General features: G+C 39.2%; 1 protein-coding gene across 1 annotated transcript in view; it reads left to right on the top strand.

Annotated features, from left to right (window-relative positions):
• OCA2 (OCA2 melanosomal transmembrane protein) overlaps positions 1-27,387 on the top strand; it is a 213,380-nt gene that overhangs the window by 70,807 nt on the left and 115,186 nt on the right. The window contains exons 10-14 of the mRNA XM_032982477.2: positions 15,756-15,827; positions 16,688-16,753; positions 17,804-17,860; positions 18,887-19,011; positions 22,659-22,797. Of these exons, the coding sequence (XP_032838368.1) occupies positions 15,756-15,827; positions 16,688-16,753; positions 17,804-17,860; positions 18,887-19,011; positions 22,659-22,797 (459 nt within the window). The remainder of the gene's footprint in view (positions 1-15,755; positions 15,828-16,687; positions 16,754-17,803; positions 17,861-18,886; positions 19,012-22,658; positions 22,798-27,387) is intronic.

Genomic DNA, 27,387 nt, shown 5'->3' with positions numbered 1-27,387 from the left:
TTCTGAGCACAGAGGTGAGCCTGACTGGCCCGTAGTTCCCCAGCTCTTCCTTTTTTCCCTTTTTAAAAGTGGAGGTTATGTTTCCCTTTTTCCAGCCAGCAGGAACTTCACCAGACTGCTGTGACTTCTCAAACATGATGGATAGTGGCTCAGCCACTTCATCCGCCAGGTCCCCCGGCAGATGCATCTCCTCAGGTCCCACGGACTTGTGCACCTTCAGGTTCCTTAGATGGTTGTGGAGCTGATCTTCTCCTGCAGTGGGTGGTTCTTCATTCTGCCAGTCCCTGCCTTTGCCTTCTGTGCCTTGGGTGTTGTGGCTGGAGCACTTGCCAGTGGAGACAAGCAAAAAAGTCATTGACTACCTCAGCCTTCTCCAAATCCCATGTAACCAAGTCTCCCGCTTCCTTCCGGAGAGGGCCCACATTTTCCCTCATCTTCCTTTGGTCACCAACGTACCAGTAGAAGCTTTTTTTGTTGCTCTTGATGTTCCCGGCCAGATTTAATTCTATGAGGGCTTTGGCTTTCCTAACCTGATCCTTGGCTACTCGGATAGTTTCTCTGTATTCCTCCCAGGCTACCCGTCCTTGCTTCCACCCTCTGTAGGCCTCCTTTTTGTGTTTGAGCTTGTCCAGGAGCAACTTGTTCATTTATGCAGGCCTCCTGGTGGTCCTACCTTACTTCCTCATAGTCGAATAGATACTTATAAGTTAATAGATACTTATAAGTTAATAGATACTTATAAGTAAGCTTTTTTGAATTTTAAAATGTGGAAAGTCACCTAATGCATCATGATGTTAGCTGTTTTCTCCATAACATCTGTAGGAATGACAAATGCTACAACCAGAGTAAATTTAAAGCTATAAATATATAAACTGGAGATAACAATCATAGAAACCAAACTTGACTGTTTGGTTCCCTCATGGATCTCTTGCAAGACTTCTATATTAATGTTGTTAGAATATATAATAGTGCCTTACCTTATGTTCAGTATTTATAACTTTAGTGCCTGAAGTTCTGCTTTCTCAACACATTGCACTCTCTATTCCATTAGCAGTTATCACTGTTAGAGAAATCAATTGGTGTTGCTGCAGGAGAGATCTCTCATGGATTTTCATTTTCAGTGTTGCTGCTCCCCATCTTTTATCGGTCTTTATTACTTTCCTGTATTTTATTCATTAGCATTGGCAATACAGGTTCAACCACAGACAGCGTGCACACCCAAAGAAATTTGAGAGCTGTATTTTCACATGTTTTCTTATAACAATGGAAAAAGAGGAAGCTTACTTGTTTCTTTTTATCTGCTACAACTCACAAGAGCAACCTGAAGGTATGCCTCTGCTCCTCCTGCATAGTCCTTTTCCCCAAACATGAATTGTAGATCTTGTGCCCACTACCTCCTCAACCCCACTGTCCTCATCTTTTAATCCTTCCTTCCCCTTCTCCCCTTGCCCTTTGCTACCTTAGTCCCCAGGGAGCATGCAGAACAGGCTGCAAGAGCTTCTGTCTCCTGGAGATACAGATGATGGGAAAAGCTGATGAAATAAGAGGTTTCAGTTGGAAAATGAAGTGCATTTGCTGTAGACTGTCATCTTCTCCAAACTTGCACCACTGTTAAGACACAGGATAAATTCAGCTTTGAGGCAGCTGTTTGACTCTTATCTTCATAATTCTATTGGCATCAAATTTCTAGGAGGTCAATGTATGTCACGTCCTAGTCCTTGTTGGTGGAGAAGTCTCACTGTCTCAGGATGTGCTGTTCTTCAGAAGACATGTTAAGCTGTTGAACTTTGTTTCTTCAGGCATTTATTTTAAGCGTTGCTTCTTTTGAAACATTATACATTACATATTCATAAAATACAAATATGTTTCTAGTAAAAAAAGATGCCCATTTTTCCTCCTTAATTTCTAGTGGTTACTTTTTTGCTTTTGTTGATGCTTACCACAGGTATGAATGTTTTCTTACTTCACAATCCTACTCTGACCTTTGAAATTTTGGTGTACTGCTTTTAACTCTCTTTAGATGGACATCTCTCAGTTACATTTTCTGTTTGAAATCTGTGGGATTTTACTTTTTTTTTTTTTTTTAATTTTTTTATTTTCCTCATGTAATCATCCTTTCCTTCAGTAACTAGATATTCTCTTCAAATTTTTTTTTTTTTTCAAATACCGACCAGTTCCCTCTTCGCATTTCAATCTTCTGTTCCCTTCCCTTGTCCCAGAGGACACAGGAGAAAAAAATTCTGCTTCTTGTGGTATTTTTGACTTAATCTAATCCATACTATTTTATAGATTTGTTGAAGACAGTGAAGTATTTAATTTTGTTCTTGGAAGCCTACACTGCACAGGAAATTAAAACAAGTGTATGTTAAAAAAGGAAAAGGAAATGTGCCAGGTTTACCTTTGTTGATCTCAGCTCCACTGTCTGACCCTCCAGGATCACTGAGGAGCATAAGTAAGACGGGCTGTGTTTTCATGTTGGTCAACAGGGACATCTGGTGTAAAGTGCTGATGTACAGAGTTCCGTGCTGATGTTGCTGTACTAAATTAGTGCACAATGTATTTCAAGATAGGCTCTTTCTAGTTTTGATCTTCAAAATGTGCAGCCTCTTTTGACTGGTAACATGAAAAAAAAATTAAACCAAAAAAATTTTAGAAAATTTAATTTTTACACTTTTCTGCTCCAAACATCTTTGTTCTTTCTGCTAAGAATGCGTTTTGTCTTTTGCCTTCTTTGATTTCCATTCTTTTTCTGGCAAAGCCCTTTCCTGTGTATATAACTAAAGTGACTATTTTACACCCCATTCACTGAGATTCAATAAACAGTGGTAGCTTCTGGTGGTACAGCATAGTCAAGGAGAAATTGTGTGGATAAAATCTCATCCTTTCCTCTTTGCAATACAGTAAGATGTCTGATTTCTCCCCTTTTGCTTGTATTTCTATATATAGAGAATGGGATAATACACTGGTTATTCTGAAAAGAAATCTATCTGCCGCTCTGTATCATATCTGTTAATATTATAAAGTTTTATTGGTATTTAGAAAAGTTTCTTGAGCTAATAAGGCTCTTATTAGTAATTACTAAGTGCATATTTGCAGCTATGTTGGAGCTGCATTAATTAGAAATATCTAAGGAGGAATGTTAAACATTTATTATTAAAGGACAAAGCTCATTAATTTGAATGAATTATGGTGTGCACTTGACCGATATTTTCCTTTAATAATATATTTGTTTTGTGTTGTGGGTTAAAATGAAGTGTTAGGTGTTTATGATACTTAAATGATCCAGCAGAAACAAATATGAAAGTAATGGCCTTTATAAAGCTATTTTATAAAACATTTTATTTAGTCAGGAGAAAAGGCAGAATAATATTAATTTTATTAATTAAAAAAAAAAAAAAGAAAAAAAGAGATACCAATAGCACATCAGATGGCAGACAAGTGATACCAGCAAGTATCAGAAATTCTGTGAAAGCCTCTATAGGGCTTCTTTTATCGCAGAAGCTATCATTTAGTTTCATATCCTGTCTTGTAGATAGCCCGAAGAAAGATCTTGCCAGGTTCTTTCAAATGGCATTTTAATGATCGGACATCTTGAATAACATTTACATTTCTCTATTTCTCCTTAAAACACAAATACTTGAAAGTGCAAGATCTGGACTTAAAAGCTCTAGCTTCTTACTAGCATGAAGTATGGGCTTATAATCACAATTTTTATTACTGTAATGGAAATGGAGAGTGTCTGTTTCTCTACATATTACTTTTCTATTATTAACTAGCTTAAATTATGAATAAACATCCCCTAAGCTTAATTTCTTTAACTCAGAGTGATTTTTAATAGCATGTAACCAGCAGAAATTAGCTAGACACCAAAACTTTTATGTGGCTTAGTCTGATGATTTTTCTAGTGTTGTGGGCTGGTTGAGCCAGTGTTTCCTTGCAGGAAACATTTTTACGAATGAAGTAAGATGTTTGTTATTATTACTGTCAACGCTCACACAGTCCAGATTCTGCTTATTGCCAGTAATGAGGCTATTTATTTGCACATGGAAAATTATGTTTCAGAGAAAACAGAAGAAATATTCACTGGTATACAAAACATAATACTAAGTGATGGCAATAGGCTAATCTTAAGGGAGAATTTTTCCAATGAGGAAAGTCACAGAAACTAGTTATCAGCTTACTCAGCATGGTTTCTTACTTCCCATCCATTCTTATATTGATCTGTCTTTAAATATAGACAGAGAAGAGTCCTCCACATATATCCTACCAAAAAATCGGTAGCAAAGGGACAGAAAAAATTCATAGCCTTTATTGGAAAAGATGGTGTAAAAATTAAAATTGTAGCTGCTGCTCTCCCTGGCATTTGTGGGAGAGCATATATTCCTGCTGCTTTCATTTGTGCTGGGATGGAAAAATCATGGAGTCAAAACACTGCTGTAGGAGTTGGCACAAAATTAGGGACAGATTATCAGAACAAACCATCTATCCTCTGGTGAAGAGTCTGAGATGTACCTCACTGGGCAGGAATAAAAGCTTGCCCTCATCTACCCTCCTGTCTGGGAATCGAGCTTCCCTCTGGAGCTGGCTAGCTGAATCCTTCCTGGGCAGGATGTGGTTTTGGGTCTGATTTGGAGTCCCCGTAACCTTAGAACACCATTATCATTCAAAAGTCTCCTTTTTTCTCTTTCTTTTTCTCTTTTCCTTTTTTTTCTCTTTTCCTTTTTCTCTTTTCCCTTTTCTCTTTTCCCTTTTCTCTTTTCCTTTTTCTCTTTTCCATTTTCTCCTTTCCATTTTCTCCTTTCCATTTTCTCTTTTCCTTTTTCTCTTTTCCTTTTTCTCTTTTCCTTTTTCTCTTTTCCTTTTTCTCTTTTCCTTTTTCTCTTTTTCCTTTTCTCCCTTCTTTTTCTTTTTCCCCCTTCTTTTTCTTTTTCCCCCTTCTTTTCCCCCCTTCTTTTCCCCCCTTCTTTTCCCCCCTTCTTTTCCCCCCTTCTTTTCCCCCCTTCTTTTCCCCCCTTCTTTTTCCCCCTTCTTTTTCCCCCTTCTTTTTCCCTCTTCCCCTTCCCCTTCCCCTTCCCCTTCCCCTTCCCCTTCCTCTTCCTCTCCCTCTCCCTCTCCCTCTCCCTCTCCCTCTCCCTCTCCCTCTCCCTCTCCCTCTCCCTCTTCCTTTTTTCCTCTTTCTCTTTCTCTTTCTCTTTCTCTTTCTCTTTCTCTTTCTCTTTCTCTTTCTCTTTCTCTTTCTCTTTCTCTTTCTCTTTCTCTTTCTCTTTCTCTTTCTCTTTCTCTTTCTCTTTCTCTTTCTCTTTCTCTTTCTCTTTCATCTTTCTCTTTTCCTTTTTCTTCCTTCTTTTTCTTTTTATCCCTCCCTTTTCTTTTTCTCCCTCCCCCCTCCCTGCTTCCCCCTCCCCACATCTGTCCTGTCCCTCAAAATGAAATATTCACCAAACGATACCCTAGATGCTCTTCCAGTGAGAACAGCCTGTGACTGAGCTATTAATTAAGCACTGTGGACTACCCAGGCTTGCAGTCATTCCCTGCCTCTCTCTGATTTAGGAGGAGGGTGTGACCTCTGTGCCTTTTGAGAGGTCCAACATGACTTTAAAGCAGCTGTGCAGGGGCATTACCAGTTGCCTCGTATGAGGAGCACTGGACCGGTGCCCCTGAGTGCTGGGATTTCTACTGCTTGGGTAGAGCAGAGGCACTGCCACCAGCGAGGAGGCTCCGACAGCACCGAGCCAGCACCAATGCGATAAACTACAGTCACCTTTACCCGCTGTAACTGCAGCAAAGGAAGCAGAGAACTCTAAGACAAGGACAGGATAACTTTAAATTCGAACAAAAACACAGCAAGCAAAATCCTCAGCTGTGTCCCAGCTTGATATGTTATAACAGTGGTTTTGTATTATTAATCCAATATGAATATTGATTTTACACTGACTATTGCCTGTGTAATTGTTAGATCTATCTTGGTAGAGGTCTGGCTCTGCTCTGAATATGTGTGCTTTAAGAGAAAACATCTTCTTTTGGGTGCTATGGCACTTCTGTAGTATGTAAATTTGCCTTAATTAAGAACTTAGTAGGAAAAAAATTGCCACTGGATGGTGCTGCTTGCTATTCTAAGGACTCGGTAGGATTGTGTACTTCAAAAGATGCTGTCACCCAGGCTCCACTATTCACAGAATGCTGTTTTTTAAATAAGAGTCATCTTTTCAACACTAAGTATAAAAACTAATTTCCAAATGTCCATTCTCTATTTTCTATTACCTTTTAAAACTAATTTTGATCTGTATTTTGTTAAATTTGTGAAATACTGTCAAGCACAAATGTGTTGCCCTGCCTTGCATACTATGTATGTTGTGGGTTGTTTTTTTTCCTTTCTGTTTGAGACAGGCAATAGAACATTAAATTAGCTTAATTGAATGCTGCTGTTCAGCTTCTACCCTGCCTACGGCAACCAGAGGGGTAGAGAGCCATGAAGTCTGAAAATTTTAGCAAAGTGTTAGAACACACATACAATTCTAATGCACACAGATGGGGACAAGAACTACTCAGGTTCTTTTGGGGCCTCAAATGATGTCTTCTTTCAGCAAGAGAAAGGGCCAAGGTGAGTGAACATACATGAGAGAGTGTAGGCTTGGAGGGACATGCCATGGCATGATCTAGAGAGAAAAAAAAATCCACAGAACTGGAGTGAGAAAGGGAGGAGATATCAGGGATGAAAAATTCTCCAGAGGAACTGTTGGCTAGAGCAGAAGGCTCCCCGTAAAGGCAGTGTGAGTGCTGCAGTTTGCCGTACTGTTGCTCATAGTTCATGGCTGTAATTCTGCATGGTTGCATTACCCTAATATTAAAAGAAGGCTGACAAAGATTCACATAGGGAAAGTAAAATAGTTTGCCCCTCACTTTTGTGATTCGTTCCCACGTAATTTCTTTACTAGAAATTCACAATCTCGTTAGTCTGGAGGATGCTGAGATAACTGGGGAAATATGGATAGTGGCATCTTCTTCAGTTTCAGAAAATGTTCTGAAGCTGCAAAGATAATGAGGGGCTTGCAGTCCCCGTGACTAATGCTTTTAGGACACAAAAACGAAGGTGTGCATCGGGAATGATACCAAGGCACGTGGAGTGGATGGAGGCAGCAAAGCCTGCTGAGATAGGTGCTAGAGGACTGGATTGATGCTTGCAAAAAAAGGGTTTTGTAAGACTGACAGAAAGCTTGTTGCCAGGCCAGCCTGTCGTTATACAACAGCTTCGGTCACATCAGCCCATAGTAACGGTCTGGTTAGTCCTTTACTGGCTCAGCAAGTGTTTTTTGTAGCTTAAATATTATAGGAGCAAAGTGCCTTGGCACATAAAAATGATCACCATCCTGTCTTTCCACAGGGATCTGCTTTCTATTAATCTGACCCGACTCAAGGCCCTGATTTACAGAACATCAGCTCATTCATCTCTGTGTGCCTTTGTCCAATTTCATATTAGGACAAACCCCCTAAATTTATAGCAAATAAAAAGACTCATTTTTAAAATTTGACTCTGAGGAGCTGTCAAACTATCAGGTGTTATTGGATATTCCCCTTCTGGTGTTTCCTGGTGTTTTATAAAAAAAATTTTCTTACATCAGAGCCATCCCAACAGGTAGAACCTGGAAAATATCCACCTCTGGCTGTAATGATATAGATACGGCAGACTCCTCTTTTTTGTATGAATCTGACAGAAATATTTACTAGGTATGGTGCTATATCTTTTTATTCCTAGTTCTCGTTAGCAATATTCTGAGGTGGGAGGTTATTTCAAAACCAGACTCAACTTAGAAGTCAAGCAGTCATTTCAACTCTCATATAGGAATAAACTCTCTTCTGGATCCTCTGGCCAACATCTGTACAAATGCTATTTCCCTCCTTCCTTCCTGGCTCTATATTTTTTTCTCCAGCTTTGCTTTTCCCCCAAGTTTCCAAGGCATGAAAATATAAGGGTTTCAGTAGTCTTCTTCATCTCCGTCTCACATAGTAAGGAAATGTTGATCCTTGCAGCATTCGAGGGCTACTTTGAACCAGTTAATGTTCCATCTAAGCATGAAGCTTTAGCCCATCCAGTTTTCTCTACAAACAGCAAGCAGTGATACCGCTGAGGAACAAAGTTTATAGACAGTGAAAAATAGCAAATTGTGCACACTTTTCGTTCGAAGCCTTTGACAGAGCTGTGGAATAACAAATGCCTTTGCAGAATATAGAACTGTTGTATAGATTTTCTATATAGAACAGGGGAATGAATTAATCATATAATTTATTCACAGAAAATAATTTGATCTGCCCAAGCCTCTCTCTCTCCTTCTATGCGTTGTGTTTTACATATAGAAAGAATTGACGTCAGCTAGTGAAACTTAATGTAGTTACTTAATCATAAAATTTCAAGGATATCTTTCCTAGAGAAAACTCCCAAGATATCCCTACCTTGTATTTCTTAGCCTGTTCAATCAACACACCATAGGAATAAAAGTGAAATTACACAAGTCTTGGATACCATATAACATTGCTTTTAATCACCTTCTATTTAAGATAATCATCTTGTGTAGTGTCATCTTATATTTTGAAACACTGAATTAGGAAGTGGCAAATTGCTGCCTTCTATGCCTTTCCCTGAGGCAGGGTTGTTTATAACATGACTTTCTCCACTGACATTGAATCAGAACAAGTAATTTGGCACACTATCTGAGTGGAAACAGATATTATAGCAGAATGTCATATATGGGTGCTTCTTTACCTTGGGGTTGTGTAGATGTTCTTCAGGACTTACACGGTTTGCTATAGGATCTGATGTTTCTATTTAAAAAAACCTGTCTTTTAAGGTTGGGAATTTGTCTATAAAAAGAACTTATTGAATGTATATGGGACGGTATTTTCAGAGTTACAGGAATCAGCCATTTATTGTGCAATTAATAAGAATGCATGTTAGTACTAAAATATGCAGCTAATGTTTCCAAGTCCACAGACCTCTCTGGTCTGTGCACTTAACTGATATTGGACACATATTTCATGCACATAGTAGTACTATTATACCGAATCACTGTTGAATTCTTGTAAAAATGAGTAAACTCTTGGTCCAGTTTTTTGTTGTGGGTTTTTTTTTTTTTTTTTTTTTTTTTTTTTGCTACAAGCAAGGCGTACTTATGTACAATGATGTGCTTTTGACATATTTTGACTTACAAAAATTAGATAAATAATAAGATTTTCTAAAAATTTAGCCAAGTCTAAAGTCTTATTTTATAATTTGCATGTCTGCATGTATAGAATACATATAGTTAGTGTCCTAATTTGCAGATGAAGGTATAAACTGCTGTTCTTGTTGTCACTGATTTTTGTGATGCTTGTAGTCACTTTGGGGTCCTTGATGCATGTCATCTTTCAGCAGCTGTATGCTACATGCTTGCCTCAAGAGCTGCTTTAGTCCATCCCTCAATACTGCATCAGTAAAAGTCATACATTCTAAACTATGTCAACCATCTCCCTTTTGCTTCATTAAAATCCCCACAGAATTTTAAGTAATTCTAAGGCAATTAATGTTTTGTTAGCATTCATTTTGCACTAGCTGTTGAGACACATCCCCTGCAAGGGTTTCCCATGTGCTGGGAAGAGTGCCCCGTGGCTGAAGAAGCTACAGGACTCCTTCTGCAGAGCTTGTGTAGGGAGAAAACTGACGGGAGGAGGGCGAGGAGGTTCTTTTCAGTATCTCTTCCCAGTATTCTGTTTCAACTCTATTGCACATAAATTCCTCCTCACGTGCTCCCATCCCTTCCTTCAACTGCGGGGTGTTGCTGTGCCTTCACTAACTGCTCTGGTTAAATCGTCACTTTAATATAGGCGAGCGGGAAGAAAATCAGGTAAATAAGCCTGGCTCCACCGACCGTCCTTTTCTGCTGCTCTGATCTCACCTGCACCTGACTATATCCCGAATTTCTAGTCTATTGGTTTATATTGTGTCCAAACTGTGCAATTGGCCAGAGGCAAAGCAAATTTTCATGAATTGAGAATTTTATACCATTCAGCTTTGACCTGGATCTACTGCAGGGCAGAGTTCAAAGTATTGCAAGGCTTTTTTTGACCCTTGTTGTTTTCTAACATAAACCCAGAATTTCAGTTATGTTGCTTGACAGAGGTAGGAAAAATCACCTAAATTAGGTAGCAAAATTACCATTGGTTTTCTGAAAATTTCAGTTTCGATTTCAGCTTCTGATGCCAGTTTAAAGTTTTGGGATTAATTTTCCAAACCGTAAGTGGATCAAATACATGTAACGTGAAAGGCTGAATTTTCATCTGTATCCTGCTAAAACATCTGGAATAGTCCAAGGCAAAGCAGACCACCAAAATTTATAAAGTATGTGACAGCAAATGATAATTTCCATCAAGGAATCTGACTGAGGAACACGTTTCCAGAGGCAGTCAGGCTAATACTGTCTGGATTATCTTTAGGAAAAACAAAATCTTTGTCTTTGGAAAAAACCTCTTCCACTGCTGAGGATATCTTCTTTTAACTCAATAAAACCTTAATAAAACATAAAAAGGAATAGATATAAAACAAAAAGTCAGGAAAAAAAGCTATCCTAGAACAAATTTGATCCCCCTTCTCTCCCTTCTTGACCCCTGAGAACAAAGATTTGAACTAGAGAATTTATAAAGGCTAAGAGGGATTTGGCTGCTGATTTTATAGAGAAGGTCTCAGCTACTTTGGAGGTAGGTGGAAAATGCCTAAAACCCATACATGGTTATAGGCTTGGGAATAACTGCTTCTTGTTGAAATGCAGCAATGCTGCCACTCTATCAAATGAAAATTAATTTCTCAGTAAAATAGGTAGTATAATGCAACAGGCTTCACTGGAGAAAAAATGGCTAAGAAATTAATTGAGGCTGCATTTGAAGCTTTAGAGTCACTGACAGTCATCTTTTGACTGCCATTTACCACTTACAAAGAAGGACTTGTGGAAATAAAAAGTTTGGTATGATGTATCATTTATCAAATATTTTCAGAAGCACATTTTGGAAATGTGAATGCCCTGGATTTCAGCTGGGAAATGTATGCTCTGAAGCGGCACACAGGTCACCATTCAATTGGCTTCTAAATAGTTTCCTTTTACCTCCTGGAGCACTGTACAAGATAAAGTGTTTGGAATTTTGAATCATTTTTATAATGATGCTGTTGCAGTCTACCAAAAGATTTGATGAACTCTGTGCAAACATTTCAATGCACTTTCAGATAGACAAATTTAAATCTGGAGAAGGTCTAGGTTGTCAAAATCCAGTTTACATTATAGCTCTGGAAATGTATATTTTTAATTAATATCAAGCACAAAGACTTGTGGTGTAAATGATTTAGTTTGCTTTAATTTCTTACCTTAAAATTAACTCCTGAATTAAGAGTATGGAAATTATCATACAGAACCAGCATTCGGCACATTGTGTTTATCATGTGGCAGGCAATCATGACACAAACTTTTCACAGATAATTATGAAACAAAACTGCTATAAGTTTTTATAAAAGTTTTTCCTAATCTTTGCCCATTCTGTATTTTTATATAAGTTGTTTGTCCTAATCTTTGCCCATTCTGAATTGACCCTGTGGCATGACTGTATGCTGTTGCTGTCACCACACCTACACTGTCGGTGTTAATTTTAGGAGACTCCATTGTTGCACCTTTTGCTGTTTTCACTACCTATATCAAATTTTGTAAATATCTGTTCCCTTTTTTGAAATCTCTTCAGCTCTCAGCCTAGTGATATCCTATATCAGTGAGTTCTACAACTGAGTTGTTCATGGTAAAAAGTGAAATCTGAGCTGCATTGTTTTCAGTAGCAGTTTGCATTCAGATAACTGTCCATTTGAAAAAGGCAAGCACCATACTTTGCTGTTTCATTAAGACAGCACTGCTAGGCATTCTTCAGACAAAAATAAAGATGATGCTGCTGGTGAAGATGCCCCTTCTGCAAAGAGATTCTAAGGTTTGCCATTGGGTTGGGAGGTGGGTATCTCTAGCATGCAAACTGATAGATGAAAGCTTTGTATCTTCCTTCTCTGCTCTGTCTTATTTTTTTCTTTTATTTCAGTCTCAATGGCCATTACCTGTTTAAGAAACCCTTCCAGGAAATGAGGCAAGGAACTTTTATAATAAGTGCATTTTACAGAGTGTGCTAAAACTGACTGAATCATTGAAATGTGGGGATCCAGTTGTAGGATGGAAAAAGTAAGAGTGAGAAGAAACTAAGAGATCACTTTGACACGTGGCTTTGACAGAATGAGAAGAGCCAGAGAGGATGGAAGCATGTGAGGAGGTATTTATCTGCAAGAGAGTGGAAACAGAAATGCAGATGAGAGGCAGGTGGGAGAGAGAATGGAAGATGAGACAGAAGAAGGGCTGTTATGAGATGTGCGGGATGGAAAGAATTTTAGTGATGGTTTTTGTCAAAGGAATGAATACTGTGGAGCTGAACAGTGGTCCAGGCAGGAGTTTATCAGGCCTGGGAGATGGATTTTTAAAAAAGAGAGTTGAAACAGAGAGGAAAATGTAGGTACCATAACAAGATCCGTAAGAGGTACTGACTATGTCAGTGTTCTTGGTGAGGACACATCACACTGAGTCTTGCACCTGAGTTCGGTCACCCCGGCTCCTGGAGTAACTTTCAGCCCACCATTTCCTTCTGCTTCCGTTCCTAGCTTGTAAAATCAAAACTCTACCCAGTCAGGACGATGCAGCCAACCCAAATTTGTGATCTTACAGGCACTTCCTGTTTGAAGGAGGAACTCATTACGAATCGGGGTTCTTTCAGTGTAACTGTCTTCAGTTACTAGAGAAAGCACAAAGGTACGCACTTTCTCAAGCATGAGAAGGATCAGGTGAATACAGATGATTTCTCACTTCATCCTTCAAAATGTCTTTAGATTCAGAAGTCCATGAAAACTCTCAACTTTCCTGGGGTGAAATCTCTGTGTTAATTTATTTCTGAGCTCTTTCAGTTCTGTACCTGAGCTTTTGTTTATGGATGCAACCTGAGCCTCATCCTGAAATGATGCTCATCCTCCTGCCAGGCTTCAAAAGTGTTTGGATCAGATCCATATTATTTTCCAAAAGAGCAATAATGGAATTTTACCTAATATAATGCCCTCCAAATGTGTATTAGATGGAACGGTGGTTCAAAGAGAGTCACAGCTTATAACCTGCATCTCTGAATTTCTCCATTTGTAAACTTTTAAAACTGCCTTTATAAATATGTTATTTGTTTGGGATTTTCTATATGTGAAAAGAGAATTAAAGTGTAATCATTTCTTTCCTAAACCTTCCCAAATATCAACTTCTGAATATTTACATGTCTTGGAGTTTACAGAAGTGTGCTTTCTAGGCTTTACGTTACTGTATCGCTTCCACTTGATAACTTGCTGAAATGAAGAGTTGTACCTTTGACAAGTTTTATTGTAATAGAGCTTTTCACTTGAATAGCCTGTATTCATTCTGCACAATATACTTCTGTGTATCCTTCTTGAAAAATCACCAGAATGAAGGAACTGACAGATAACTCCATTTGTACAGCATTTTTTTTTCCCCCCCTCTTTCGGCAGAAATGAAAGCAAATTTCACCCACGGGTGACAGCAAACTCTTGGAAACGGAAAATGCAGTCAGTGCAACGTAGGCAATTAAGTCTACAATGGCGACAGCAAAAATGCTTATGCGGAGCGATGCGAAAAATCTAAAGCAAATCAAACCTCAGAAACCCCACGACGTGTTTCTGAGAACTGCAATAGACCTGTCTAGCACGGGTGGTGATTAGATGAGGAGCAAGTCTCCAGTCGGGGGGTGGCTGAGGACTCTGCAGTAGCTTACCCTTGAACTTACTTTGCCCTGGTAAGAAGCTGATGTCCTTCCCTAACCGTCATCTCTGCTTCGTGTCTTTTATTGGCGAGAACTGCAGGGTTTTAATTGCTGTAGCCCATCGTCAGCCACAGGGACGGCTGGGCCTTGTCGAACGCTCCCCACCTTCACAGAATCAGAAGGGCCACGCATGGGCGTTCGCACCGACACTCTGGAACCAGAAGTCAAAGGAGAAACAGTGCCTTATCACACACGTTCCTCTGGGGGCTGGTGGGGGCTGTGATTTGTGCTGTGTACTTTGAGGTCACTGGGACATAAAAATCTTGGTCCGATCTCCTCCTTTATCACTATTAATAGGTTATTTTCTGGTGCGTTTTGAAGAAAAGCATAGGAGAATGAGACGGATTTCTCTTTTGACTCCTAAATTAGTCATTTATATATTTATTTTTCTAGTAATTTGGTAAATTGCTTAGTTGGTTACCATTACTGTTAAAAATTTATGTTCAAGGAGAAAAACCAAAACCAAATCTTTCCTTTTTTCTTTTCATTTTTAAGTAGACGGTAGGGCCTTGAGATGTCCACATCCAGTTGTTTCTTATCAGCAAAATATTTCTTATTAAATTAGCAGCAAATGAAATATTTCTAGACTGCCTTATTTCTTTTTCAGAAATAATTCTGACTTTTGTCTGAATAATATTTAAACATATTAATAGTAGATTCTGTTAATTAGATTCAGTCTTTTGTAGTGTGATTTTCACGAATTACATTCTTTAACTGAGTTATTTTACACCATCTGTGGTCTTCCAGACATGGCGGACCAAATAACTACAAATGAGCACTCAGAGGAAAAAGCACATTTTCAGGGCATGCTTGCTTTTATACTTTCTCCTTGAGAATCTTGAATGCAATTTATTCATTAGATATATAGACATGGACAAGTGTCCATAAACTGTAGTAGCTGGTGCAGTATTGAATGAATGTCTGTGTTGTGATTGGAGGTTTAGCTGCTGTTTTCAGAGGCACTGCTCGAATGCTAGAGAAACGTTACAGGTGGAGGAGGAGCATTGCTCAAGACTGGGTTAGTCCTTACACTGGTGAAAGCAGCTTTTGAGGAATTGAGGAGACTCCAGAAAAGGTGTCCAGCAGATTTTCACTGAAGTACATGGCTTTCTCGAGGACAAAACACTTTATAGAGATAATATTGATGTAAAAAAAAAAAACCAATTTATGAAGGAAAAAAACCCTCTGTGTGTGTTGTGAGATAGGAAGCAGGGGCACAGGCTTGACAGATCTATCTGTGCCCCAGCCCATGAACTGGACCTGGAAACACAAAGTCTAGTATTCCTGTGTATGTGTAGGATGCATCTGCTGCAGGTATGACCTATTCGCTTGGGAATTACTTTGCAGATATTGGAGATGAAGAAGAACCTATAAAAAATGAGGTGGATCACCTCCTGGACACGTATCTTCTTCCCACGGGCTCTGAAGGGAAGCCAACAGGACTAGTCAGGGAAGATGAATTGCTTTCCTTGATTCACCCATTGGCAAATATCAGAAACTGGTGCTGAAGTCCCTTCTCTGCTTTGAGATCAGAATTGAGACTTCCTAGCAGGGTTTCGCACAGACGTGTTTTTTTTTTTTTTTTTGTTTTGTTTGGTTTGGTTTGTTTTTTTTTTTTTTTTTTTTTTTTTTTTTTCTAAATAACATCCTCTAGTGAGGCAAAGTACTCAGCCTTTCTCTGGTCAAGTCTTTTTGAAGGGGAGTGAGGTGGAATAAGGAGAAAATACCCAAACCAACTAAGAAAAGAATCAACTACAGGAATTTTTATCCTTTTTCCCTCCTCCTTTTTAATAGTAAAGAGGTGTTTAGAGGAGTCTCTGGTCACTTCTTACCCTTTGTTGCAGATTGTTCACAGGACCCTTGCAGCAATGCTGGGCTCTTTGGCAGCTTTAGCCACCTTAGCTACTGTTGGGGAGGTAAGTTATCAAACTGTAAGTGCTCACTTTGTTTCCAGGTATGCTATCATAAATTTCTGTGTTTACCCTGTTGGGATTGAGCACACGAAAGAGCGGTGTTTTTTAAGAGAGAGAGATGGTAGGGCAGATCTTGGGATGGGGAAGCACCTTGGAGAAAACAAATCATCTTAGGTTATAGACAAGAAGAGTAGAAAAAAGTCAGTTGATGCTATTTTGTTCTGATTTGCAGGAAGCTGAATACAACCATTTCAGCTTAATTCAGAGCTACTTTAACAAGGTTATTTTCAGTAATGTCAGGTTACCAAGCAAATACATTTTCTTGTACTACCCTGAATAATTACACCTCATGCTTACACCTTCCAATCCTTTTGTTTTTCCCTCCTGCTTACTCTTAGTTGATATTTAGTGAAACCTCTGATTGTTTTTCTCTGTTTTTCTCATAACTGGTCACCACGATATTGCTATGCTCCCTTAAATTCCCTCCGTTTTGTTCACAGGTGAAGCAGCATGCTTTTGTTCTCTTACCAAAAAGGAAATTGAGGTGTACCTTATCATTTGGCTATCGTCTATTTCTGTAATGTTACATAAGGAACAACTAGATGAAACAATAGCCTAATGTAGTCTTTTGATAGTGACCCACTTAGGATGCCAGTAGCATTTTGAATTAGTATTAATAATAATAATAATAATAATAATGGTAATAATAAAGAGTCCTTTTTGTGTACTTTGTAGGAACACTTACTAATTTCCATCATAGCTTATTTAAGTGGTTCATCGATTAAGTGGAGGTTATATTTCATAGCTAATCACAAGTTAGGTGTTTCATGGCATTCACTGGTAATTGTATTGTTTGATTGCAGAGGCCAAGTATGGTCAAAGTGGTGGAGTGGATTGATTATGAGACACTGGCCTTGCTGTTTGGAATGGTAACTATAATGTATCTTTTGCTCTAAACGTGCTGAAATAATCACATTCAATATAGAGTTGTTTCCTTTTTAAACATTTTGTTAATTGTACTTTACCGAGACATGTTATGATGAAAATTTGGGCCTTAAGGTATTAATCAAAAAGGAGGATGATCAGACCTCTGAAGGAGCCTTTTGAAAGTGTTGATCCTTTTCTATTTTTTTTTTTTTTAATCTGTAGAATTGTGTTGATAACATACTAAAAGCATCCTTGAGATCTATAAATGGAAAGACCTGTTTAAGTGCCAAGCATTATCAGTCTCGTTTATCTTGTTAATTCTGTTTGCTCAAAACCTTCCTCAAACACACTCTGCTGGAAACGTGGTTTTCTTTGTCTTAGTCAGTGCTACGTTTGGAGCCAAAATAAGCAAACCAGAAATGGATGAGAAATACATGATTAGATTGTAACCATATATTACTTTAATCACTTTGCCCAGAGATATTTATGGTAAAAAGAGTTGTCCAAGTGCTATTAAACTCTAACACAAATTGTATAATATACGGAGACAAAATTACAATTATCTGTTGCTACTCTGAGCTTTTCTTATTTCCAGACACTGCTCCCTGCTCCCTGCCTTCTCCACAGAAAAAGAAAGCAAAAAAAGTCTGTTTGGAACAAAGATGGAAGGACAGGAAACCTTCCCAAAATGTGGGAAAATGCAAATGTTCTGCACTCTTAGAGCATTACTGCAGAAAGCAAACACACTTACTGGCTTTTCTTCTTAAATGACATAAGGGAGATACATCGCATTCTTAATGTATGATGCCCACTTAGTCACTACAAATCAAATTCAGTCAGACTAGTATGACATTTACAGACTGTTTATGCTGAGAATTAAATTTCACCATTAACAAGAGGTATCTGCAGTGGATATCCTAATAAGAAGGCAATCGGATTCTTAGAGCTGTGTCAGATAAGAAGGACTTTGGTCAGGGTCCCAAACTACATAACTTTGTTTTTGCACAATAATTCAATTGCAAGCTATTATCTTTTTCTTCATCTTTTGGTAGATGGTTTTGGTGGCCATATTTTCAGAGACTGGATTCTTTGACTACTGTGCAGTAAAGGTAGGCTTGTTTTGGTACTCTTAATTATTACTGGATTAAACAAGTTAGTATTTAATCAGATCTATTACCTCAAGCACTATCTCTGAAGAACCTTTCTTAAGCCCGTGTATACTTACCACATTGGTAATGACAGTGGTCAGCTCGTAATTTTGAAAAATCTCTTAGGAATGAAAGGAAGCCCTTAAGGCAATTCTGTTTCAACAGGAGGAAGGTAAAGGCCCCCAGTAGGGTGCACAAACATATGGACAATATAAAACTGAGTTGTTTCACTGACTGCCCCAGGACCGCAGTTCCACTGTAACTGAAATCTCCAGTTATGCCTGGCAGTGGGAGAGCGGAAATATGGAAAATATCATTAGCTTTATGATGACACATGAAAAATGACCACAGACCTTTGCACGGTAGCAGAATCATAGATTCCGTGAAAAGGGCAATTCTGATGGATCGATTGTAAAGCAAGTATTGCCCACGGTGAGGGACTTCACCTGCTGCAAAGCTTCGTTTTCTGGAGAAGGGTGGAAGGAAAGAAAACAAAAGTGACAAGGAGGGCTCCTTTGAGCACAGCACCCCTAAACTAAACATGGGTGGACACGATCCCTGCCTACATGGGTGCCCAGACCGTGTAGCCCCGGCAGTGCTGCCCTGAGGAGGGGAAAGGTGTCCCGGCGCGTGGAGGGGGTGGGAGGTCTGAACCGTGTTAGCCCACCCAGGCAGGAAGGCAGAAGATGGGGGGCTTGGCTCTGCTCCCGCCACAGACCCCCTTCACGCCTGGCAGTGGAGCATGGTGTCTCTTCAGGCTTATTTCTTTCTCTGCATGATGGAAACGTTTGCCCACTCCCAGGAAATGTTTTCTTGCTAAATTAATTAACATCTGGGAGGGTGCTGCCGGAGGTGCGTGGAGTAATAAACTCTCTGAGCTCACTGTTGCCTCATCTTTGGTGAAGTTGTTATACACCTGGGTTTTTGAAAACGAAGCTGGAGTGATCTAGTTCCTTAATTTTGTTTCTATTTGTTTGCTTTTATTAGGCTTATCGATTCTCTAGAGGCAAGGTGTGGGCCATGATTACACTTTTGTGCCTCTTTGCTGCAATTCTTTCTGCATTTTTGGACAATGTTACCACTATGCTGCTCTTTACTCCAGTAACCATAAGGTACTTTATCGGTATGGGTTTGGACTTGGCCTTTTATAGCCAGCAACCAGTAGTAGACATGTGTGCAAAATGCTTGTTTAGACTTGTTTTGATCATCTAAATGGAAATCAAAACTTCAGATACTCCTATTGTAGTGGGGTAAAGACCTAACATTTTTAAAGGGATCGGTTGCCTTTTCCCTTTTTGTTAATAGTGAGCACGTATCTGAAGCCTGTTATACTGTCTTGGCAGCTAACTCTTCTGGTTTGTCTCCGTTATCTGAACTGCAATAGCATATTGCACCAAATACTCCCTAGTGGATGAAATTTTTTTCCTGTAAACAGGGAGAGTTTTTTAATTAAATCTGCCTTGTCCTTTACTGGCTAATATCTATATGCAATAGTAGATGGTAATTTATGTTTTAGTGAAGTTGTTATCCCTTCTAATATATAGTGACAAATAAATTTAAAAAGCCTCCAGATTTCAACTGAAAGCTTTGTTTCAGAGTACGAGACTCTGAATTTCCTTCCTGCTGCTGATCATGACATCGGTACATCCACTGGCTAATTCCACCATTTGATGTTAGATATTTCGAACTTTTAATTGAGAACAGAGAAATTCATTACTTCAGATTTCTGTAAATTAATAACATGTGATTTGCAACTGCATGTAATCAATGTGTGATTATAAATTACTGTTTAACCTGAATTTAACCTGTGTCGGGCCAGGCAGATCTGGTTAATCCAGTTCAGTTTTGGAAAGATCTAGCGTGTTTTTAAAATGATCCCGGGTGATGTAATGCTTGCAGTCATTATCACATTAAGGGACACAGAATTCTATTAAGATATGCTCCCACTTTAAAATGTAGCGTAGAGCAGTAAAAACCAATTTTGCAAGTGGAATTTATTCTAGATGGGGAAACAGCTGGTGAATGAAAGCTCGATTTGTCTTCTGTCCGATTATATTTTAAAGAGATCGCTTTGCCTTACACCAATCAATAATTTCACCTCTAGCAGTAAGCAACACTGGAATTATTAAACACCAGCTTTTCTTTAGCTGTGTTGCAGAATAATTTGAATTAACTATAACTGGGAATGGCCTGAAATCTAGATGCCAATGCATCATGAACTACTGTTCACAGGCAGAGCTCCTGTAGCATTTGTTAATTTTCAGAGAATCACAGAATAGCCCAGATTGGAAGGGTCCTCATAAGACCATCTGGTCCAACCTTTCATGGGGAAGGGAGCCCAGACGAGATTATGTAGCACCCTGTTCAGTCATGTGTTGAAAACCTCCAGCGATGGGGACTCTACCGCGTCCCCACAGATGTTGTTTCGGTGGTTAATCGTTCTCACCATAAACAATTTTTTTCTTAAGTTGAAATGAAATCTCTCCCAGTGCAACTTGTACTTGTTGCCCTTTGTCTTCTCCATTTGGTTCCTTGTGAAGAGAGAGCCTCTGTCTTTGTAGTCACGCTTCAAGTACTGGAGTTTTCTACTAAATGGAGATTATCTGCTAGACTATCTAGGTTATCTATACTTAATCTACTACTGGAGTTTTCTACTAAGTACTTTAGGTTTATACTAAAGGAGTTAATAACACTGAAGAGGGGAAAATCAACGTGAGGGAAATATTTGTATTTGAATCACTATCAAAACTAAAATAAAATTTTATCTCACCTAGTAAGGCGAGATAAAAGGTAAATAATTGTCTATTTCTAAAAGCTTCATGCAAGGGGTCATTTTTTTGTTTTTATCTTACTGCTATTGTCTTCAGCCTCTGTCTATACCTTAGCTATGTTGCACTGCACTGTCATTGCCATGGAGATAAAGCTTGCAGAAAACCCTACTGACTCTGTGAATATAAGGATTTATATTTCCATTAATAAAGCGTAAAACAATGATAGTTGTTTCACTCTGAATCTTGTAGTAAGCTGATAAAAAATTTATTAACTACCCCTTCTTAGATATAGATTATTTTCAACACAGTTATTGGGATACGGAAAAGGCTAATGGTTGTTCACATGGGGAATTGTATAACCAGGGTAAGGAAACTGAAGAATTTTGATCCTACCATATAGCTAGCACTTTCTAATGGATTTATATTTGGGATGTGGCCTTTCTTGGTGCACATCAGAGGTTCCTTCTTCAAGATATCACTAGGCCCATCAAAAAGAAAGAATCGGTAAAGAAAAGTTATGTTTTGAAACATTTGGAAATCAATGAGTGATGAAGTTAAAATTGCAATTCTAATTGTGGTCTTGTAGCACAATTGATACAGTTGGACCAGTTGTACTACAAAGTACCTCTTAACTGCGTAATTCTTTGTTGTTGGGAAAACAGTGTATTTTTGCCCAGTTGTTTAGTTCTGGAGTTTTTATGGGCTGACATACGTGTGAGTTGACTGTTTTTTCTGAGTTTTAAATTGACACTCTGGGTGACAGCATAAGTGTATCAAGTTAAGCTTTGGTGCAATGCACTCTTTTCCCTTTGAAATACAGATTTTAATAATACAGACTTAGACTGAACAGTAGAGCTCAACTGTTCCTTCGGGGAGATGTGTGACAGCACTACAGTGAGAGCAATCCTGCAAAAGCATTCTTGCTGCCCACTCTTCCCCCCACATCCCGTACGAGGTAGAGGGGGCAATCGTTTAAGCGTGGCCTCCATCTTCACACACCGAAGCGATGTTTTGATAAGCTGTGAGCAGGAAAGCAGTCGTTCCTTACTCCAAAATGCTTAGGTGTGACCTTAACTTTCAGCCTTTAATACCACAGCCCAAGTTTAAAGTCAAACTTGTACTTCAGAAATGAGCTGATTGTACAGATCTATGCGTAAATGGAATTTGTGTGAGTTGAAGCAATCTGTGTGAAGAATACTGTGTGTAAGTGGGCTCTGAGTGGAAATGGATCATGACTTTACTGAGTCAATCCCAGTATTTACCAGAGCACTTTAAGATGCTTCTCATTAAAGAAGCATTTTAGTTTTTCTTACTAAAGAAGCCTTAAATATCTTTGAACTGCTGAAAACTTTTTGAGTTTTACTTTAATAATGAGGAACGTATATTTTCTACCCTTGTTGCATTACAAAGATGATCAAGCATTAGAGAAGGGGAAAAATAGGAACAGAATAAACCAGGTAAACCTAGGCTGAAATCTGAGATCTCTGATAGATGATTTATGGCTAGCAGGTCGCCTGCGCAATCCTCTACCACTGCTCCCCAAGGAACGTTAATAACCGATGCTGAGCGAAGAGCCTGTGGTTATCTAGAATAGTTTTTGATAGGTCAGTGTAGCCTGGGGACCATGGTTTAAAAAGTTGTATGACACTGAAAATTTGAAATGCTATCTTCTGTGTAGTCTGACTCTTGTAATAGTTGATTACTTCTAACGAAATACGTTTTAAAAGGCATCAGTTTTGTAACTATTAATTATTGCATTATAAATGGAAAAAAATCTATAATTTTTGCATTTGTATTGGTATAATTACTGTATCACATATAACGCAGCACAATTGAAAGTTTAACAATATCCACACACAAAAATAGTATGTTTAAGATCCTGCGATTTTTCAGTGAAATGACTGCATTTTGTAAATTTTACACATTTTAAGACATAAGGTGATTTAGTCGAAGGGTAAGAGGTTAATTTCCTTCTCCTTATACTTCAGGCTCTGCGAAGTACTTAATCTTGATCCTAGGCATGTCCTGATTGCAGAAGTAATCTTCACAAATATTGGGGGGGCTGCCACAGCTGTTGGGGATCCTCCAAATGTGATTATTGTTTCGAAGCAGGAGCTGAGAAAGAAGGTACGTACTGCAATCTGTTTGGCTACTAAAATTAAGTACTGATGTTGACTTATGCAGTGCTGAACCTTCTCTTCCCCAGGATAGCCATATAAACAGAATATAATGCACTTTTTTTTTTTTTTTGCCACGCTATTTCTTTCTTAATAGGACAATCAGACGGAATAGAATGATCTTTTGGGGACAAAATTGAGATGAAGAATAGATTTCTTGATACGGATTGAGAATACTTGTTTCCTTCCCTTTTTTTGGTTGTGGTGGCGAGGATTTCCTGGTCAATGGCAAAGCAAAGAAGGAAGCAAAACAACGGAGGGCTGTAAAGGCAAGACAGCCATTTGGAAAAAAAAAAAAAAAAAAAAGAAAAATGTGAAAACCAAGATGAAAATCCAAACTTAGTTTTTAGAAGAGGCTTTCTCTCAAAAGTTTAATGTATTTAGACAATTGAGTTCCTTTTCAGAAATTTCCGAGCAGAAGGAATTGCCCATATGCAAACACCTGCGACGTGAGAGGTTGCGTTGCCGCTGTAGACCCGTGTCACTCAGGACTCCGCTGCAGGCAGAGCCTTTGTCCTTCAGCCGCAGCCCAGGGAGATGTGGGGGGGTGAGAGGAGGGCAGGGGCTCCTGCCCTGCCGCGTGGGCCTCCGCTGGCTCCCACCTCCCACCAACGCGCTGGTATCCCCACGTCTGCAATGACAGGTTTTATCTTCCAATACTTGGCTCTTTGATCGGTTCATTTTGTGGGTGAGGGCCGGCGTTGCTGGTGCCGGGGGGGCTGCAGGACTCCAGACACCTGCCAGCAGGACCGTCCCGCTCCCACCATCCCCTCCCACCCCCCTTGCTCCTCTCTGCCCTCTGGCCCCACACTGCTGGTGGGCCTTTTCCGTGCGGGGCCGGTGTTTGCGTGAGTTTTCCACGCTTTCAGCTACCCCTGCCACCCCCCAACAGAGAAGGGGCGTCAAGCCCCGCTTCTGCCTCCGACCGCTGCGCTCCCCCCAGTATATCCCGTGGCGCATCGCCCATCTCTGCTGTGCCAGGGGGGTGGGAGGGAGGCAATCTGCTCCGGATGGAAGGGGCAGCACCTCCTGCCCCTGCACGGCCACCACCGAGCAGCACGGTGGAAGGGGCAGTAAAGTAACAGGCAAGTCTCTTGGGGCACCAGACATGTGCCTTCTGTTTCGGCCAGGCGTCATAAACCCCCCCGCCCCGATAAATAAATCTAAAGGAATTCAAAGTAGTGTATAGGCTAGTGTGAAAACACCTGTGCAGGTGGGATGAGGGAATTGTAGTATAAAATTATAGATTTTTTTATTTGGAATCAATTATGTTTCTACTGCTGTATCAAAAAAGGACGTCTTCTAATTAACTGAATACACCCAAATTAATTAAGTACTGTCCAGGTTGGAAAATGTCTTTGAAAGCGCATAGTATTTAATAAGCTGAGTGCTTACCTTCAAAATATTTGAAATGTGCTGATATTATTTTGTTTGGACGATGACTTTAGAGACTCCTTAATATTCCTGGCTGAGGATTTGATAGCTAAATTTTACATTTTTAAATATGAAATCTGTGCAACTATTGAAATGTTCTTTTCCGAAAGAGAATAATTAACACCTGTCATGCAGGTCATTTTGCTAAATATTCAGAAACTCATAATGTCTGCAGAACCTTTAGAAGCGTCTATAAATATGGGAAGCAATTAAACAATAAAAGCAAAAGGAAACAACGTTACATTTCTCTCAGTTGAGGTATTGATAATTTTAGGAGGACTCAGATGTATAAATACCCTAGCAAATATGACACGGCGAGTTCTGTATTGAAAACAAGCACAAAAACTTGTCAACTGTTTTCACTCTGGATTGTTTTCAGGTCTTCCGTTGCATCACAGAAATACGGGCATAATAAAATAAATCGCATTCAGCACAGGCCCATGGGATTTGTACCGCTTCTTTCCCGTATCCTCAACTGTTATCTCTGTGTGTATAAAGAAAAGAGCATCCAAGCCCTATCCCTGGCTCTGAGGCTGAATGGCACGGGCTGGCTTACGTCAGGGCTCGCCCCCACGACGGGCGATTTGCCTGGGAGGGCGCTGGCAGGAGTAAGTGGATAAAGCCAAGAGAGAGGGCAGGGAGGGAGCTGGACCATCTGGCCTCTTCCCGCCTGCTCTGCCGAACAGCAGAGCGATTCCCAATCTTGCCCGCCCGCTCCAGCATCCTCCTCCCCTTTTATTCAGAAGAAACAGACGTTGTTGGCTTGTTTCTGAAACTGCTTCTGGCAAAGGCTGAGGGAGAGTTATGCAGTCAACCCCGGATCTGCCTCTAAAATGCATATTTGTACCAAATATTTATACCAAGTAAATGCTATATTTGTACTGAGTAAAATTTATTATTTTTATTTTTTTTTTTTTTTAAAAAAAAGGTCCTTCAGAGCTAAAAGTTCTTGAATGCAGTAATGGCATTTGGAAACAGCACTCCATGCAGTATTTTTCATAGTATCAATTGTGATGCTTTCTACAGAAAATAACTATTTTTCACCTCTTTTTAGCACTGTGGTAATATTTTTTCCATTCTAGGAAATTTTCCTCCTTGATATTGCCATTGAATTCCCCCTTTTGGTTCTCTTACACTTCCTTTTTAGTGTTATTTTTGCATAGCAAGTACAGGAGTACTTGGACAACAGCCCCTGTAGGAGGCTGTATAATGTATTGCACTATGCTGACGATTAACTTTTCTATTTTATTTGGTGTGATCAGGAGGAGAATTTTACCAGTCTTCCCGAACTTTTTCTGTTGCACATTAACCTCTGAAAGCAGCCTTGTAAGATATTACGCGAGTTTACACTTTCTTAGGAAACCTAGCTTTTTAAATCAATGCAAAATGAAGTGCAGCTTCGTTACTTTGGGTGCTGTTCTTGGATTACGATATTTGAAATGCTTTGCTCTTTGTTTACTGTAGTGCTGGAGAGATTTTTCTCCCTAGGTTCTGGGGAAAACTTACGTCTTATTAAGAATATTTTATTAAAAGAATGTTTGAATAAATAAGCTTTTTGTTACAGTTTACTCATTAAAATGTAGGGATAAGTCTGTTTTTTTTTGTCTTGAGATGCAAATGGATGCCAAAAGGATTTTTTTATAGCAGTGGTTAATTTATAATACTGACATATTCCCTAACATCATACATGGAATCAGTGGAACATTTGCATAATAAGAGAGGGAGATTTGTTGTACTCTTGCTTGTTTTTACTTGGAGTTGGAAGAAGTTTTATAAGATAGCAGTTATGTTGTGATTTTAGGGAAGGAAAAGAAGAGATTTTATTAGGAGCAAATGGAAAACTCATTCAGTGAATACAAATCTTTTTTTTTTAATTATTATTTTTTATTACCTTCAGAGTACTGCTACTCTGAGTGGCCATTGTTAACAAAATTATATTTTCATCTTGAAGAGACATGTGCTTCAGACATCCAGAACTCCATTTTAATATGCGCAATAGGGCATGGACTGGTTCAAAATGGTCATTGCTTTCAGAAAGGTTGGGCACCGAGTCCTCTGTCTTTGGGAACTTTACAAGTATCTACAATCACACCTTTGAATTCAGAAGTTGCTTATGCTCTAAGCTGAGGCTGTGGTTACAAGTTCTTTAGAGAATGGGCGGTGAATAGGTCTCTAGAGCAAAACGATGGTGTGAACATAGTGTGTACTAGTGTGTCTAGCTTTAATCTGCCTAAAAGAGCTAATTATAAGAGCAAAGGCAGTTTTAGCACGTGCTAGTCACTGGATTATGTCCTCCTATTTATTGTCTTTGTTAGAATGCGTTAAAGCTTGTACTGTTAACTTGATGTTTGCTGAGAATTTTGGGGTTTCAGCATCCCACTCAGAGGTTTTTCCTGCCATTTAACGGGAAACCCCTTCCCTGGAAAATGGACAGCCATCAGGTTTTCCTGTTCTGCCTTTCAGAGACTTTCAGCCTTCGTGCTGAAATTTAGCATGATGCGTTATTAGTGGATTATATTTTATGAAAAGTTGTGCTACCAAAATTTTGGAAATGAAAGTAGATAATTCTGGAAAATGGAAGAGAGGAAATGATATACACAAAGCTATGAAGGTATTTCAAGCACTGGCAGTTTGCGAAAAGGATTTCCATAGTTTACTCGGCTATTTTTGTCGAGTTTGCTGGATACAAGCTCATTAAAGCTTTTAATCAATTTGTAGAACTCCTACCCTTTCTGTCAATATTTCATTGTTTCATTTTCTCAAGAGAAAATGAAATCCTAGGTAAGGAATATGAACTAAAATGTATGGATTTACGGCTGATTTCAGATTTTTTCTCATCTCTGCATGTAGCAATCATTAATGAGTATAGTACAAGACAAAAAACAGGGTTCGTCAGTGTCTCGGGTAAGCATTATCTACATGAAACTGTGTTAGACCATCAGCGATTTCTGACTCAGCGACATCGTGAGCAGTTCCCCCTGAGACAACGTAGATCTCAGCCACTGGTCTAGAAGGGATGTTTAAAGCACTGTAGAAATAATAAATTACTCTTGCTCTTCTTAATTTTATTAGTTTTAAAATATTAAGTAAAAATCATTCTGGCTAG

This window comes from Tyto alba, unplaced genomic scaffold (assembly GCF_018691265.1).
Source record: "Tyto alba isolate M040663 unplaced genomic scaffold, T.alba_DEE_v4.0 Super-Scaffold_14, whole genome shotgun sequence".
Lineage (NCBI taxonomy): Eukaryota > Metazoa > Chordata > Aves > Strigiformes > Tytonidae > Tyto > Tyto alba.
This window is presented reverse-complemented; position numbering and strand designations above follow the sequence as displayed.